Source organism: Nyctereutes procyonoides, unplaced genomic scaffold (genome assembly GCF_905146905.1).
Source record: "Nyctereutes procyonoides isolate TBG_1078 unplaced genomic scaffold, NYPRO_anot_genome, whole genome shotgun sequence".
NCBI classification, from domain to species: Eukaryota; Metazoa; Chordata; class Mammalia; order Carnivora; family Canidae; genus Nyctereutes; species Nyctereutes procyonoides.
Genome location: NW_026575142.1, coordinates 12,702,818 through 12,721,740, shown reverse-complemented (window position 1 = coordinate 12,721,740; position 18,923 = coordinate 12,702,818). Strand labels below are relative to the sequence as shown.

At 36.1% G+C, this 18,923-nt stretch overlaps 1 protein-coding gene across 3 annotated transcripts in view; it reads right to left on the bottom strand.

Moving 5' to 3' along the window:
- The window catches only part of GPR155 (G protein-coupled receptor 155), a 43,703-nt gene that overhangs the window by 23,144 nt on the left and 1,636 nt on the right, over nt 1-18,923 (bottom strand). For 2 of the 3 annotated variants that reach the window (XM_055308215.1, XM_055308214.1), the window contains 6 exons: nt 15,572-16,068; nt 7,859-8,258; nt 5,199-5,364; nt 4,156-4,311; nt 2,312-2,395; nt 1,631-1,748 (listed from right to left, as the gene is read on the bottom strand). In XM_055308215.1, coding sequence (XP_055164190.1) covers nt 1,631-1,748; nt 2,312-2,395; nt 4,156-4,311; nt 5,199-5,364; nt 7,859-8,258; nt 15,572-16,037 — 1,390 coding nt within the window. In that variant the 5' untranslated portion in view covers nt 16,038-16,068. Of the gene's footprint in view, nt 1-1,630; nt 1,749-2,311; nt 2,396-4,155; nt 4,312-5,198; nt 5,365-7,858; nt 8,259-15,571; nt 16,069-17,505; nt 18,765-18,923 lie in introns of those variants that run through there. The other variant, XM_055308216.1, reaches the window with a different exon arrangement.

The window sequence follows — 18,923 nt, the reverse complement described above, 5'->3', positions numbered from 1 at the left end:
CAAGATGTGTCACCAGCTAGATCCCAAGACCTTTGTTATTTACTGCTCATCTGCTTGTACCCACAGACCTTTGTCTCACATTTTTCCTTAAGTTCTTCTTCCCAACTTAACTCAGGCAAAGGACCAGGGATAACATTGCCTGATGCAAACCAAAACTACCCCTCAAGCAACAGAGGAAGAGCTTTGTGGCCCAGGCCACCCACACCAGTTTGAACAAAATCCCTGACTTGCATGCACCCGTGCAGAAGGACTACGGAGTGACCTCTGGGGTGACCTACTCTTACCTTTACCTCATTCTAACACTAAAATCTCCACCCAAGGAGGAGCACAAGCCTCATTTACAGGGCATACAATGCATGTACAGCCACATATCCATAAGGAGCATGCGTGACCTTATGTCCGCCTCTACATATGATGACAAGGCTTCCCTATCTAAATATTCACCCTAACCCTAGACAAAAGGAACCCATTCACCCTTGCTTGGGGAGTCACAGCTTTGGAAGCTATTCCCTGTGATCTCCTTATTTGCTGCAAATAAAGTTTCCTTTGTGCGACAACTCACCTGGTGGTTTCTGTGACTCACCAAGGAGCCAACTCAACGTTGGTTTGGTTACAGATGTACTGCCTTTAAAAAGCACACACCTTCTCCTGTTCGCACTGAATTTTTCATTCTATTATTCCTCCCCACATTGTTGCTTCACTTCAAAAGGCTATTGACTTAGATGGGCCCTGCTTTTGATCTCGAAGGCATAAAATCAAAGGCCTGTCCCTCGAAGCCATTTCCTGACACCTGCCTCCCAAAAGTGGCTATCACCAGCCCTACCATGCTACAATTTCCTTTTATGTGCCATTTTATAGGTTCACGTTTGTGGTCTGAATACAAAACAGCCACACAGATTGTTTGGCAAACATACCAGAATGTATGCCTCCAAATAAATATTATACTTCAAAATGACAATAAGCTAAAATATTTGAGTATCTTTTTTTGGAGACAGTTGAAAAGAGAAATAGTTTCTTACTGGGTACTCTTGTATTTCCATTCCCTTGTAGTCCTTACTTTTCTTGTTCTTGTATAACCATTTCCCCTCTGTTTAATAATACAGTTTCAGTTGTTGACTGCCTACCATGTACAGGCATAAATCCCCTTATCTCACTTAGCTCTCAAAGTAACTGAAAGGTGTGATAATCCTGTCTCATGGATGAGGAAACTGAGATTGCAAAAGCTAAACTGTTTGCTGACAGCAGAGTCAGAATTTTTCACTCAGTTCAGTTGGACTCTCATAGTGAGCTCTGGGACATATCTCACACGCCTCCCACTTCTCTCCCATTCTCTCCCTCCTTTCTCGACTTGCTTCTAGTACCAAATATCTTGGTGTTTCCAAAAGGGAGCTGTGCTGACTGTGGCCAAGAGCCAAAGATCCTGAGGAAAAAGACCATGTGACTGGAAACCCCCAAACCCAGGCAGAAATAGAGTACTATTTCTCTATATCGTGGAAACAGAACTTGACTTTGCAGACTGCCTATGGTAGTGAGCGTAAGAGCCTGAGAGAATGTGTTAGTCCTGGATTACCAGATTTCAAATAGCTTCTAATGATAGAAGAGCTAAATTTCCAATAATTATCCATCTTACCTGTCCACAGGTAGGTACTATAGAGGGAGCTGTACAATAGAACAAACACCAGAATTTGTCCAACAAAATTTTTTTCTTTAACGAAATTCCATATCATCATTCCAGCACAGACAATAGACTAAAGAAAAAATTACAAACAAAGTCAGTCATTCATGTGAGTCAGACAAATGTTTGATTTGCAGCAAATTTATTATAATTATTCTTCTTAAAAGATTGCTGAATGATTATCATGCTAGTTATAATAAACGTTCAAGTTTTATGATAAAAGCCCTTCTTATAGTCTTTAACAGTATACATATTCAATTGAAACAAACATTCTAAATATTAAGCTTATACTTAGTAATGGTTTACATGAAAAATGCTAAACCTCTTTCCATCATAAACTGAGACTTGCAAAGATTTGACTAGAAGAATAAGATTGTGAGAGTTCAATTTTTAAGGACTTAATTGTTTCTATTAGAAAATACAAAGTGATCGCTGAACGACATTATTAGTTCAAGCCCTACTGTGGTATATAATAAGTTAAGCATAAATTCATTGTAATCAAGCCGTGATTGATTGCATTTCATAAAAAATACTTTCAAACTTATAACTGGAAAAACCCAGGAAAATAATTTTCCCCTCTATAGTAGAACAGTCAATGAAAAAAGCATAGTTCTAAGTATCTGTAGGTTTACTAACCTGAGCGATGAGTAAATTAGTTGTAAACATATGAGGGAGCTGTTTATATTTCTTACTCAAAAGAAGAATAGCCAGAGACCAGATCTTAAAGACAAAAGGTTCAAAAGTTATTCAGGTTTCTTAACCTTTATAACTACTTATCAAATAACTCATTGATTAGCTTCTTTAAAGGATTCTCTTTATCTTGCTCAGAAAGAAATTCCAATATTTTACTTATTGTTAATCTGCCTAGTTCCCAACAGAATATTAAGGCAAATTACTATATCCAAAGTAAAATAAACAGCATGGAGATGCAGTAACATGGATGGACCTAGGAGGTATTATGCTAAGTGAAATAGAGAGAGAAACACAAATACTCTATGATTTCACTTCTATGTGGAATCCAAATAACAAAGCAAATAAACCAACAAAACAAAACAGAAACAGACTCATAGACACAGGAAACTGCTGGTCACCAGAAAGGGGAGGAGTTGGGTGGCAGGTGAAGGGTAGAGAGGGACTGAGAAGTACACTTATAAAATAAGTAAGTCCTGGGGATGTAATGTACAGCATAGGGAATATAGTAACATCGTAATAACTTCAATAAGTGACAAACGGTATCATGGGGATCACTTCATAATGTATAAAGATATTGAATCACTATGATATTCCCCTGAAACTAATAATTACATGTCATTTATATTTTGGGAAAAGCAAAGCATGGAGAGATCCTATCATAAATTAACTGTTTAGAAATGACAAGGTCTTTAAGAACTAATGTCTTGACCAAGGCCACGTTCTGACTTCCCGTACTTGTGTGGCTCGGTTAGGACACAGGCTCACTGTCAACTATTCAGGAAAAGATCTTTAGTGGGAGATACAGTTACAAGTCCTCTTCTAAGTTTTCTTCTTTTGATTCCACCATTGGTTCATGAGGTATCTAAATTCCAGGAAGTCTTTCTTAAAACAATACATATTGCCCACTTTAAGATGAATTGCCTTGCACTCCTCATATTTAAAAGGATTGAGTTTCTATTCTCCTTCTGAAGTGCCCAGCTAAGTATACTGGTTAGTGTCTTTCTTTCTTCTCCCCTCCTTATCAATTAAAATTTATATCATTTCTCTCCCCAGACTGTCCTCTTATCAAAGAACACAGATTTTAAGAATATGTAACAGAAGTAAAATTTCCTAAAAAATACATTAGACACACATTTATTCATTGTCCATATACATGTTCATCCCTTCCTCCTTCCTTTAACAAGCTGTTGTTTTTGTTTTTCAACCAGAATATTGCTTGAACTCCACAGGCAACTCGAGCTACAAGATACTCTAGTCATCAAATGTTTAAGTATTTAATTTGAACTAGATCTATCCAGAAAGTTTCATTAACATTAAATGGGTGGTTGGACGATTTCTTCCAACCCCATGCTTCTACAATTAGCTAATACTAGTAGTATTTGTATAGTGATTTGCCACTTGCTGATGCTTTTCACATATATCGTCATTAGGAAATCCTTAAAACAACCTGTGGAAATAGGTAAACTTAGTATCCCTATCTCCTACCTGAGAAAACTGGAGCTTAGAAAGGCTGAGACATACAGCTAGTTTGTGATAGGGCCAAAAGCCAATCCAGGTCTGACTAAATCTCATGCCTTGTCTGCTACATGACTCTAACTCTCAAAACGAAAGACACAACTCAGAAGGCTGGTATTATATTTTATGGGCAGGCTTTAGCTTTCTCTATGGCATAAGAGACTTTTAAAAACAGATTTTTAAATCCCTAACTTTCTGGTTACCAAGCTATTTTCAAACCTATTTTCAAACTCATTCTGTTTTCACTCATATTTACACTGAAATGTACTTACCAAGGAGACAAGGCTGATAATACTTATATCAAAACTAACATTCTGGATGGCATATGCCAATGGCTTAGGGTCCATAGTGGGAAAGGTTAGTAACCAGGCAGAAACATACATGATTGGTGCAGACACAAATGTGCTAATTACCATCCCTGAGGTTATCTGCAAAAAAATGAAATCAAATTGAGAAAAGACTCATAGCCTCAATTAAACAATGACCCTAAATTTTAAATAGCCACAGTACATTCTAAAATTAAAGCAAGAGTCAATAAAAAGACATTCTAAATTCCAGCATGTTCTCTAATACCATTCTCCCCCTTTCTGAGAGTTCTTAAAAGAAAGTTCCTTTGATTCCTCTTCCAATCCATGCTCAATTAATATTTGTACATAGCCAGAACTAGACATCCCAAGCTAATGGTTACCTTCTAGGTTCTCGAAAGTAAGCCATATTAATGATCTAACTAAACTGATGGCCAGTTTCCTTCCACACTATTTCATAAAATATAAAGCAATAAAATCAATTTGAAAAAAATTACCACATAAATATTTTACAGATTAAATAATGGAACTATCCTTTGTTAAACAATTTAGAACAAATGAAGTTCCTTCATGTTATATTTCAAAAACATTCAATGGTATAGATAACATGTACAATATGCTTAGACACAGCTAATAATTTAGTGTTAATTGATTACAGCTATTTACTGTAATTGATTATGTAGTGTTCTGCATCTGGTGAATTATCAGTGAATGAATCAGATTATTTTTACCCAAAACTTCAAAAGTTATCATTCTTTATAAATAAATCTTTAAGTTTTAGCATAACAATAAAATCCTTAAACAAAAAAAGACTAACAAAAAAAGTTATGGCTAAAAAAAGACCCCAGATTAAATAACTCTATTATTACCTGATGTTACATGATGCCTCCTTATTTACAATGAAGTAGCTTTCACTTATCAAATTCTCATTACAGAATGCTGATCTCTGTGTTTTAAAAATTCATTTTTTCTACTAACTGTACAAACTTAGAAAGTAGTAATATACATACAATCTCTACTTCCATGTTGAACTGTGTTGCAAAGATAGCCACTCCTGGTGCTACAGGAAAGACACCATACAAAAATGCATAATTTGATAAACTTGTATGGTTCACTACACTGTCGCCCTTGTCCAAGAGTTCCACCATTTCTCTGCACAGAAGTGGCAGCACCAGGCTGAAAAAAATAAGTAAGGTGTCATTCACTTGATATTAAAGCACACTGGTCCCCAAGGGGGAGACTGTTCTAGTGAACCTGGCATTAGGTTATATTCCTCTTTTCCCCAGAAGGTATACCTATTTGCATGCACAGAGTCTCTGCATGCCTACTTGCGAACATTTTGAAAGAATCAAGAATTCAACTAAAGTCATTTAGATGTAACAATATTCTTTTTTTTTTAAAGCAATTTTTTAAAATTTTTATTTATTTATGATAGTCACACAGAGAGAGAGAGAGAGAGAGAGAGGCAGAGACACAGGCAGAGGGAGAAGCAGGCTCCATGCACCGGGAGCCCGACATGGGATTCGATCCCGGGTCTCCAGGATCGCGCCCTGGGCCAAAGGCAGGCGCCAAACCGCTGCGCCACCCAGGGATCCCTAGATGTAACAATATTCTAAGAAATACTTTCAACATCAAGGATTAGGAGGAAACAAACTCAGCTTTGGTTCTACAAATAATTTTCTTAAAAAATTTTTTTAGAAGTTTTAACTGTAACTGCTATTTTTGTTTCCTCTACTAGAAAATTTAAATGTTAAAAGAAAAAGACTGATAATCTGAGTAAACTTTTTTCAAGAAAATTACTAAACTTCTTTTTGGAAAGAACCCTGATCTTTGTTTTGATTTGGGGTTTAAATTGTTCAGGTATTGATAACAATGTGGCTCAATTAGATTCTGAAAGCCACGAGAAAAATAGACATCTTACAATTACCTCTTCATCACTATAAAGACAAAAAGAAGTAATTGAAACAACCAAGGCAGAGCAGAAAAGTAGTGAAATCCAGACCTGGTGAAGAGTCAATTATTAAATAAATCCTTCAGGATTCCATAGAAAGAGAATAAAAGGGTAGCTGAGCTAATGAAGCTTTCCTTTAAGAAGAATGAGGCCAGGGTTGATAACATTGTCATAGCAGCACCTAGAGATATGCTCTAGTATGAAATACAAAACTGCTCTTATATGTATTTTTAGTTAAGTAAAAAGATTAAAAATAGCTAATAGGGATCAAAGATCCAGAAAAAAACATTTTTTAAGACAAAAAATTTTTAAAATGAGAATATTTCAGTTGAAGTTGACAACACTATTAACATTAGAATCATGTTCATTTCTGAGGCAATACTGATTAATACTTTGTTTCCAGGGCACTGGGGTGGCTCAGGGGTTGAGTGCTTTGGGCTCAGATTGTGATCCTGGGGTCCTGGGATTGAGTCCTACATGCCTATGTCTCTGTCTCTCTCTGTGTCTCTCATAAATAAATACATAAAAATCTTTTTTAAAAATACTTTGTTTCCAAGGAGTATAACACCACATTATAAAAAATTTTCAAAACTTATATTCATTTTTGTTATTTTGAAAATATAGATACTATTTCATACTGCACTGCTTTCATGAATTTAACTGTCTATACAAGAGCTAATTCTGATATTTAAGTATGCCCCAAGTTCCTTGGGGTAGTGTCGCCGTAAAATTATGTCACCTGCACCATGAAGTGTAGTTCTATGGCTAATGAGCTAAGTAAGCTAAGGAACTGCTAACTAAGGAGCTGATAAAAACTTCATTTGATAGGCTATGATCAGATAGTAATAATCATTTGTACAGACTTCCCTATTTAGAAAGATCAATCACCCACAAAATTATAGGATATTTCTCCAAAATGCATGAAAAAAAGCTTATATTCAAAATTATTGTTTTCATCATTACTAATAGGGTTTTAAAAGATTTGGAAGATTCAGAAATCCTGTAAAATTGCATTTATTTATTTATTTAAGATTTTATTTATTTATGCATGAGAGACATAGAGAGAGAGGCAGAGGCACAGGCAGAGGGAGAAGCAGGCTCCATGCAGAGAGCCTGATGTGGGACTGGATCCCAGATCTCCAGGATCACGCCCTGGGCTGAAGGTGGCACTAAACCGCTGAGCCACCCGGGCTGTCCTAAAATTGCCTTTAAATATATGATCAAACTGGGATATTAGGAGATACTAAGTAAAACTATATAAAAGTTAAGGGGAAGCCAACAGTCTTTATCTTCTGGCAATAAAATGGAAAGAATAGCCCATACAGAATAAGGCAATAACTTTCCACAATATACCAACATCATTTTCCTTTATTTTATTTTTTTTGAAAATTTTTTTTGTTTTATTTATTTATGATAGGCACACAGTGAGAGAGAGAGAGGCAGAGACACGGGCAGAGGGAGAAGCAGGCTCCATGCACCGGGAGCCCGACGTGGGATTCGATCCGGGGTCTCCAGGATCGCGCCCTGGGCCAAAGGCAGGCGCCAAACCGCTACGCCACCCAGGGATCCCCCATCATTTTCCTTTAAATCACAACTACTCAGGAGGGAGTATTACTACCAGAGTATTTAAATGAGAAAATAGTTGCAGACACATCTAATGAACTGGCTAAATAAGGCTTTCCCAAAATACAGTTCCCAAGTTAAATAAATTAAACTTACAGTTTAGCTGTGATGAGAAGAATTAGTACAACAAATGCTGACTTCTTCAGTTTCTTTATTTTTCCCACCATTGTAAGACCAAGATAAAATAGAGCTGATCCGGAAAAAGAATTTGCAAGTCCATCAAGAAAATTTTCCATATATACGGGCACCTTTTGATCAAGAATAAAATTGAAGGCAATGCCAATGAAAACCATAAATACTATTGGGTTCTGTAATACACGCAGAAGTCCAAGTCCTACAATTTTCACTTTGTTTTGAGATGCATTTTGAGTGTCTTTCCACTTCTGGATTTCACAGAAGATAAACCCTATAGGGTTTAACATCATAAGAGATATTGGTGCCACCAAGTAAATGTACTGGAGATATTCTGGGTATGTAGTTTGATATAAAGCTTCAACTGCAAAACATGAATTAAAATTGTTTTAAAAATGATCACCACAGAACTACATTAATAAATTACATAATGTTTTCTATGCTTAATTATAACATATTTTAAATTAATATAAATAGTGCACAATGACCTCATTAGCCAACTTTGGAAAAGTAAATTTTAGAAATAAAGGTGAAAAGGAAGAAAAGCACACTATATTAAATGGTATTTAGCTTATAAAATAATAATCAACTTTAAAAAATCATTGTTAGTGGGGATCCCTGGGTGGCTCAGTTAGTTAAGCACTTGACTTATGCTCAGGTCATGATCTCAGGGTCCTGGGGGATTGAGCCCTCAGCTGGGCTCCCTGCTCAGCGGGGATCCTGCTTCTCCCTCTGCCCCTACCCCTTCCTCCCCCTCCCTCTTTCTCTTAAATAAATAAATAAATAAATAAATAAATAAATAAATAAATAAAATCTTTAAAAAAAATTACTGTTAGTGAAACCCACTAATTTTTAATATGTAGAGGCTAAGACTAGTCTCAGTAAAGGGGCAGAATTCTTAAACAATTCCAAGTACAAATCTAGTAAGAAATTATACAAGTAGTAATAGCAACAAAGTGGTTTGGTTCCCTTGAGAGAGGTTGCACTGGAGTAGGGAACCAAAACCAGACTACAAAGGTTAGAGAAGGGAGTAGCACTGGAGGCATAGAGTCCAAGCTCTAATGGAAAAGAAATGAAGATGGGAGTTGGCTCTCAGATAAAAAGCAGAGGAGTCAGGGACTGGAGTCCCTCCAAAATCCAAAGATGACAAGTAGTTGGAAGGTCAGGAGTTCAAAGTCAGATAGTTGACCTACTGAATTTAATTTTTCCCAGATGCCGTGGTCCAGGATGTGCTGTAGGAGTTGGTGGCTGAAAGGGAGCAGAGGAAAACATCACTGGAGATGGAGAAGTCAGGGAACTGAGAAAGGGGAGGATTTAATGGGTAGTTCCCATTGATGCTAAATTCAAACAAGATAATGGCAAAACTTGGAAGTCGAGATGACAATGAGCCAGATATTAAAATCTTCACTAAATGAGGAAGAATGATCAGAATGAGGTCAGTGATGACAGCAAGGAGGATGAACAAAAGAGCAGAGAATAATGGCCTAGCAGAGGTAAGAGATGGCTATGAGGATGCCGGCTCCACCTATCACCTATTGTACTATTGCTCACGTGGGATGCAGGTGAAGAGAAAATAAACAGCCTCCAATTGAGAGAAATAAGGAATGAATGCCTTTAGGAAGACCCTGTGAAGATGCTGAAGATTTAGGAATGAAAAGGTGGGTCTAAGGAATATTCGCGAACGGAATAGAGTCATGTCAATGCATATTTAACTAACACAAACTCAAACTATACACTCTTAGGAAAACAAAAGATTTATTTTCTCCCCCATCAGGCATGTTCCCAAATGCAAACTAATTATTTTACCTGTTCATTGAAGAAAAACGCTAGAGAAAATAAATCTGGCTGCTAGACTTACGAGAAATGGTACAAAATGCACAAAGTATGTGCGTTGCATTTTGTGGGTGATTTAAGGGATTTTCAAGGATTTGACTATACATGATGACTTTAGAACCTAACCAGTGCATAAAATGAGTCTCCTAAAAAAATAAAAATAAAAAAATAAAATAAAATGAGTCTCCTTGGAAGGGGGCAGGTAGGTTGGATCAGACTTCTAGCTGTTTGTTGATGGACATGAGAGCTGGTGGCCTGGTGTTGGGTTGTTCAGAGCAACCTAGAGCCTTAGAGTAACCAACCTGGTCTTTAGGCACATTTTTTGGCAACGAGGTGTGAAATTCAACCTAACATATAAAGGATGATTCATAGATGATTGAAGGTTGAGAAAGAAAGATTAAAAACAACAACAACAACAACAGCCACAATCATTCGCAAAGACAGAAGCGATCATGTGAAAAAATGTAAAAGATTAGATTTCTCAATTTACATTAAGATAAAGTTCCACAGGTAGGAAAATATATTAGTTTACTTACTCAGGATACATAAGTTCAGTTAATGTCATGCACTTGTCCTGTTAAAGTTATGTAACAAGATTATATAACCTTTAGAAATCTACCTGGCTCTCATTAGCTAAAACCTACTTTTGTGTAGGATTCGATTCCCCCTTTTTTTTTTCCTCAACTAAGCACATACAGAGGTCTATAATATCCCTGAAATGAAGCAGTGGCTAAACAAAACCTATTTGATTACATAAAATTTCACGAATTCTTCCCACTGATTTCCAAATTAGATATATGAGCTGAATATCTCCTACTGGTTTTCTTTCATGTTTCATTAAGGTTTCATCTTTTAAAGTACAAAAAAGCATCATTTTTTTTGGTAACTATTTCTAGAGAGCTCCCCTCCTTCTGATCAGACATTCCATCTCTAAGAGCAAGCCTTCCATACCTGCCCACCACTCAATTTTTAAAATAGCATATTTTTGGAAAAGCCTTGTGTTTTCAATCTGAGTACAGATACTTTCCCAAGTGGCCAAAATTAAATGCATAAGGTGTTTCCTTTAACAACTTTTAGCACACAAAGTCCCTTAAGTTAATGCCTTTTTCCAGAAATTTACTTTCCCGGCACTCTGACACTTAATCACCATCTGATAATGGACTTTAGATTGTTTTAAAAGCTCAATGCAAATTTGAGCAGCAGTCTTTTATGATCTATGTTGAACCAATCACCAACTATTGTCTTCTTTCAGGATCTTTTGTATTTTCTCTTGAACCACTAGTCAGAAATCTCAAAATTGGATTAATTGTGTTTGCCAATTTATATTCTTTTGGTTTTTTTCTTGACCACTCCCTGGATCCATTTTATTCGCTGCTGACAATATCATCTAAATTTTAACTTTCCAAACTTAGGATTTTCCCACAGTTCTCACCTCCTACAAGAACAGCAATAAAGCCTTTCTTTTGACATTCACAGTCCAGTCTCCACAAGTGGTCCTTTACTTAGTTCATCTCTCACTATTCCTTAAGGCAAAGCCTCCACTAGCCAAAGATGGCAGTTATGCTGGACTAACACCAGTTCATAACCACCCGTTCTACATGCTGATCATCATTCCCCAACTTCTTGAAGACTCTCCTCTCTTACCTAAATCTTGCCTACAGTTTAAGGCCTGTGTCAGGTACCAATGCCTCCACCAAGTCTTCAATCTATATCATGGATCTCCTCTCTTCTGGATGGCTCTGGCACCTTGTGTCCTACTAGTGCCACCTCATCACAATGTCCCTTGAAGGCATCTCTTCAGAACCCCCACCCAGTCCCTCGCGCAGGGCTGAGCAAATCTGAAAATACTCCCTGAATGGAATTATCACATCAACGACTGTCAAAGTTTTCAAAGTAAAAATGTATTTTGTAACACACGGCAATTTATATTTAATTATTCTCTCTTAGACTTGTTTCTTTTTATATCCGATTTTTTTCTTTTTTCATATTCTGAATACTTATGAAGCAGGTTACTATTAGGGTATTTTGAGTCAGTTGAATAAGTGTATGAAGGTAAAAAAGGTCCAATTTAGTGGGAGAGCAAAAATTGGGAATTAATAAATACTTGTTAAATCACTAGAACAGGGTTCAGTGTGGGGATTTCAGTACACTTCTGCCATTTGTTTTCATAATTAAAGTTACATATTTATCTATGAATTGGCAGTGCTTTTATCACCAATCAAAAGATGGTTTTTCAAATATGAAAACCAGTGACCTATACTAACAAATTAGATTTATAATGATTATATCAACTATTAAGTTCTAATTAATTAACACTTACAAATAAAGCTCTTGGTGGGGGGGAGGAGGAGAGAATCCCACTATGAGGAACTAAGAGACAAAATTAACCACCCACTGCGGCTCCTATTTTGATTCCTGCCGGGCTTCAATCCCTAGCAAATAACACAAAGACCCAGACAAGATCATCCTATTATTTAATGGCATATAGTTAAATGCTTCATTTCCTTTCTGTTTACAGCTCAAGCACTAGAGCATAATTATGATTAGTCGAGGCACTTATGCTATCAGCATTGTTTGAAGAATAAATTATAGGACTTAACTATGCCTTATTAGTATCTTTTGATGACAGAGGTAGGGAACCATTCTGACTTGCTGAAATCAACATTTCACCGTGGTAGATTCTTGGTTTCTTCTCAAACTCGTATTTCTTAAAGTACCTTTGAAAAGAATTGTTCTAAAAAACAGCGAGCTTCTCTCTTACTCTTTTAAATGCCCTGCAGCCTTCTTCCACTTGAATATAGATACACCATTTTAATATAATATTATAGGCTGTTATAATTGTCAGAATATAGAGAAAAAGGAAACTTGAATGTCCTTTTTCTTTATCATTAACTTATCTGCCTTCTCCCGAGTCACCTGTAAATTGGACTGATTCTGTGGAACAAAAGCAGTCTTAAAAAGGACATTTCTCAAAAAAAAAAAAAAAAGGACATTTCTCATAAGCTATGATGCTTATCTGTTAACAAGAGAGTGGGAATTCCTGGGAGACATCACGTAACAAACAGAAAGAACGGGTCTTCTCTTTAGAGACACAGTCTTCTCTGTTCATCCTGAAAAGCCCCAGAAGGCAGATGGGCATGGGCAGCAATAATAAATAAGCTCACTGGAGCAGATACACAGCCCTACAGTTCTGTACCACACCTTCCAATCTGCAGATATATAAGTAAGCACTTTTGTGTATACTGTTGGTTTCTGGTAAGGTTATTGTCTGCAACCTAATGTTACAAGAGCTCTTATATTATTTGTGATTTAAAAACAAAAAATGACTACTCAAAATTTAGAAGGATAATCATCAGGGAAATTGGACTAGCACACTGCTGGGAACATGATTATTGCCAGATTCAGCGATCCAGGGTGGGACATAAGAAAAACAGTAATGAAAACAGCTGACTACATTTTGATTTGGAGATGCTGCTTTAACATGAAAATGCATAAGCTCATCTAATACATCTTTTTCCACTGCTATTCATTTTATGGAATACCTTTAGAATAATCTAAAGATAAAAAATGTTTGATTCCCTCTGATACTTATGAGTTACAGGCTAGTTAGGTCTTCCGAAGATTAAATGGGCATGTTATGTAACTGTGTGGCATAAGAGAATGCCTAGGATTTAGAACCAAAAGACCTAGGTTTGGGTCTCAGTCACATTAGCTGTGTGACCTGGGATATAACAATTAAATCTCTGAAGGCCTGTGTCCTTATTTGAAAATGAGGATTAAAAGTATCTGCCCTACCTAAGTATATAAGAAAATACTCTATAAAGTATTAAGTTACAAATGTTAGTTGTTTAGTTATGTACTTACTAATCTACGAGAACATGAAACTATATACTTATAGTTTATGCCTAAATTAAGATAATGTAATATTTGTTAAATACTTAACACTATGATACCGAGCCACTTATAAGGTCTTTATGTCATAAGTACCTTGACAAATCTACATTATTAATGCTCCTGAGGAGATGGACTTATTTTATTTCCAAAGTCTTTATTTAAATGCTTGGTTCATCCTTAATTTTAAAATTCAATAACCTTAAAGGAACACCTTTATAGTTACTATTTATAGCTCACTCATCTAAGAGCCCAGTTTCTCTTCTCTCATAAACTTCCTGCTTTACTCCTAGTATTTAATTTCTATAATTTAGCTCTATTTCTGGTTAGTGAGATGGAGGAAGGGCAAAAGAGGAGAAAAGGGAAATAATTAACAGTTTGGGTGAGGAGAAAGTTTTAAAACTACTGAATAAGGAATCTGGGAGTTAATGGTAGTTTTCAGCTGTCCATTTCAATAAATTTCTTTCAGTCTCTGCTCAGAAGATATATCAGAGAGGTCTTTACTGACCCTTATGTCAGATAGTACCTCGTCATTCCTAGTCCTCTATGCTACTTTATTTTTATGACTCTTGTCATTACCTGATTTATTTTAATTTTTCTTTTATTTTCACATTAAGATGTAAGTTCAAAATGTTTGAGAACTTTGTTAACTGGTAATTCCCATCTGTTAGCACAATCGTTAATATGTAACAGGTCCCTATGAATGTGTGAATGAATGAATGACTACATCCATAATATTCAAGTCCTCATATCACGACACGTGGTCAAAGCACAACATAAACTTTAATTTAAATATAAAAATATATTGGGGGAAAATATTGGGGATCCCCGGGTGGCTCGGCAGTTTAGCGCCTGCCTTTGGCCCAGGGCACGATCCTGGAGTCCCGGGATCGAGTCCCACGTCAGGCTCTCAGCATGGAGCCTGCTTCTCCCTCCTCCTGTGTCTCTGCCTCTCTCTCTCTCTGTCTCTCTGTCTATGTCTATCATAAATAAATAAATAAATCTTAAAAAAAATAAATATATATAAAAAGTAGCTACTAGGTAGATATGTACTTAGTGATAGAGTGTTTTGGAAAAAAGAATACATTCAAGATATCTCACCATCCCAAAGGTTTAATCAGGAAAACACACATAGAAACATAAAATTAGGCTGCCTAAAGAGTTGGAAAGGCTAGGAAGGAATTGTTGAAAAGGCAAAAAGCTCTCACCATTTTTGTTCTTATACAAGAAATTAACTTCAATGGAAATACACTGACAGTTTAAATAATAAACTCAACAACAAGATTTAATGTAAAGCAATATATATTCTGGACGGCAAGAAAAATGATGGAGGGGAGAAAAGTCTCATAAATTTGCACTGCTAACATTTAATAACTATTTTTATACAGATGTGTCTATCTTTCTAGTATAATTTAAATCAGACTCTAATCCCTTCTGGAACCTAAACTTCTTTCATGTGGTTGCTGAGAAGAAAAAGAATGTATTAGAAAGATGATTTATAGAGTTTATTTAGGTATGACTATTTATTTTAGGTCAACATCTGAAAGAGCTTCAAACTCTGAGTTTGAGGAAAAAATAGAATTCACCCTAATGTAAGAAATATTTAAGAAAAAATATAAGAGATCTTTTTATTTGAATTTTTTTAAGATTTAGTCCCTTTTGGGGGTAGGCATTGTGGGGTGGTACAAAATACAGAGATTTGGAATGAGGCTTTGTGACTTTTGTTTTTTTTAAAGTAAACTCTACCTCTAACATGGCGCTCAAATTCACAGGCCTCAAGGTCAAGTCACATGCTCTACCAACTGAGCCAGTCAGGTGCCCCAAGATTTTTTTTTTTTTTAGATATAAGTAAATATCTGTCACTAAAAAATGCTTAGACAAATTAAAGGATTATATTTTGCTACTTCCTAAAACACTTGAATTTTTTAAAAAACTTGAAAAAAAATAACTTACCTATAGGATATCCCAATGCAAAGTCATTACTTTGTGTAGCAAAAATAGGGAATAGTCCAGCTTTGCTAAATCGACTGTCTGGACTGGCAACCAATAAGGTTAATATACATACAATGAAAAATACAGAAGCTTTGGCAATCAAAATACTATATAGGAAAGACCAATCCACATTGGAAAAATTAAGTACAACCATATTTTTGAATAATAAAGCTGGAAGTGCAAATCTGGAGACAAAATTTCCTAGTCCTTTGGCCTGTGTTGATGTTATGACATTGGCTCTTCCTGCTATGTAGCCACAAAGGACTATGCCAAAACATTCTAGTAAGGCTGGAAAAAGCCTTGTTATTGACATTGAAGGTGGGTCATTAGTGGAATTAAATCTATGCATTGCTGTTGAGGACAAAGTCTTGGTGATATTGACTGCAATGGTTAGGTTCTCTGCAGGTAAATCAGAAAAAGAATCCATTTTCTTTCACCCTCCAACTCCAACCAGATCTCTGGAAAGAAAGGAAAAGATTCAGTCAACCAATTCAGACAAACAATAATGAGAAGAATTCTAGTTGAAAGTATATACTGGTAAGCCCAGACATATCAAATAGCCAAATAAATACACGTATTTTCTTTCAACAACCACCAGAGAAAAATACAATGGAAAAAGAAAAGTGAGTGTTTGGTAATAATAACCTCTTTACTCTCAAAGTTGGGTCAAAATATTTATGTTGCTGTCCTATTTTCAGTATCAAACATGAATAAAATAAAATCCACAAATACGACAGTTGCAGTGATACCCCATGGCTCTCTCCATGATCCACACTTGAGCTCCACCTTGTGGGTAAGAGCATGGCACCCAGAGAGCTTCTCCTGAATGTCTACCTGCATCCAAATTCTCTGGAAATTTCAATTATCAAGGCTACCTTAGGATAGGAGAGTTCTGTCTCTCTGGTCATACCTGAATATAGGACAGGAAGAAGAATATAGTAGAAGAGTATCACAGAGCAACTTTATTCAGTAACTTTCCTCATCTGTGAAATGGCAATAATAGTACCTATCTCATTGGGACTTGAGGTTATTCAAGTCCTTATAATCACATCTGGCACAAAGTAATCACTTAAAAAAAGTTAAATACAACTTTTGGTAGCCCATTAAAAGAGAACTTTAAAAAAGTGATGGCATCCCACCAGGGTACCCTTAGCTCCTTTTATACTGGTCTTATATATTTGCCTTCTTGAATGCCCCATAGTCCCTTTGTGTCACTGGGACTTTGTACATACAGTTCAGTATAAAATATTCTCTTCTCTCCTTGCCGCTGTCTATATAATAATACCTGTTCACCCTCTAAATCATATAGTTCAGGAATTGCTTTACCACATGAGGCTTCACTAATCCCATAGCTAGGTCTTTCTCAAGTAGAATCATGTTCCTTACCTGCAGGCTACTTTTCTTAGTTTGTAATTATACCATGCATGAGAGTGACTATTTAATTTATGTCTATTTATCTTTTCATTAGACTTTAAGTGCCACAGAAGTACGGACTCTGCATATTTTTGCTCATTATTGTAGCCCTAACACCTAGCACAGTGCCTGGCACACAGGAGACACAAATATATGTTAGAGTGTGTGGATATATATATATATATATATATATATATATATCAATATATACTACATAATTATATATATAAAATATATATAATTTTGGGCAGCCTGGTGGCTCAGTGGTTTAATGCCACCTTCAGCTCAGGGCCTGATCCTGGAGACCCGGGATCAAGTCTCATGGTGGGCTCCCTGCATGGAGCCTGCTTCTCCCTCTGCCTGTGTCTCTGCCTCTCTCTCTCCATGTCTCTCATGAATAAATAAAAAAAATATTTAAAAAATATATATATATATAATTTTGATGAATGATTAAAATATTAATCTGCTTTTAAATCTCTCACCTTTTAGTGGATCAATGTCCTCTTTTAGGAACTTTGTAGTTCATGGACAGAAATCTTTTTCCTGAATAATAAAGCATTATAAGCTTTCACTATAGCAACAGACTCAGGACCACAAGATGTGTTCTAAAGTTGTTCATAAAATGTTAAAGAACACAAAATATGTTGTAAAATGCTCTAACGATGTTCAGAAAACGCTAAAGCAAGAAAAAAAATTTATGTTAGCATTACTATACTTATCAGACTCCCTTCTTGCTGCCAGGGTCACAATGAATATGAGGTTTGGGCAACTTCACAACTAATCAGCCTTAATTAGTAACTTGAAATTAATATGGTGACAATTGTCAATTTCTAAGTGATTATTCTGGGTTAACCATCTAAAGTGGCCTTATATAAGGTAGAAAGTAAAAACACTCATGATTCCTGAAATTTACAATGCCAACGGGTAAGTTTTCAAACACCCACAGGACATAAAAAAGACTCAGGTAGCAGGCCAGAGACCAACCAGCAACAACTGATACATGGGGTGTGGACAAGATAATTTTCTCTGTGTTACCCTCGTATAAACTGAACCATTTAAAACCTTACAATTAATCTGGATCAGCACAAGTATTTTTCTACCAGGATTAGATAGGAGTGGTTAATATACATAAACCTACAATAATCACATACTTGAAGTTTACCAAATAAGCATCAAATTATATACTGGGGAAGCTAATGGTTGGGACAGGTACCATTAGTTGAAGTAAGAAGCTGGTAAACAAAGGTGTTAAACATTTGGAGCCTAAAAAGGTGTGGACTTGAAAAGGTAATGTTAAAAAATAAGGCGATGAACTTTTGCAGTCTTACATTATTTTTTAAAGTTCCCTATATTTCTTCGCCTGGAATATTAGTAACTCATACTGTTCACTACCCCTTATTTGTAATAATTGATATGTATATTGTATGTAGTACAAATTAATTATTAGAATAATTTTTTAACCAAGTTTTAACTAACATAGCAGTTGTTCAGGGCACTTGGATGGCTCAGTGGTTGAGTGTCTGTTTGCCTTTGGCTCAGGTTGTGATCCTGGGGTCCTAGGATCAAGTCCCGCACGGTTCCTCTCAGGAAGCCTGCTTCTTCCTCTGCCTACGTCTCTGCCTCTCTCCTCTCTCTCTGTGTCTCTCATGAATAAATAAATAAAATCTTAAAAAAAAATAGCAGTTGTTAATTTCAAAGCGTCAAATAGACCTGAACCCAATTTGGGGCCCTATCACTTATCAACTCTTTGGGCAAATTAAATATCCTCTCTGAAACTTAGCTTCTTCAACCTTAGGAGTGTGGTCATAATGAGACTGGTAACACATTAAATATAATTCAATGCCTTATGCCAGCTCTTCAAACTTGGCATTAAAGATTCTCCAAGAAAATAAGAGAGACG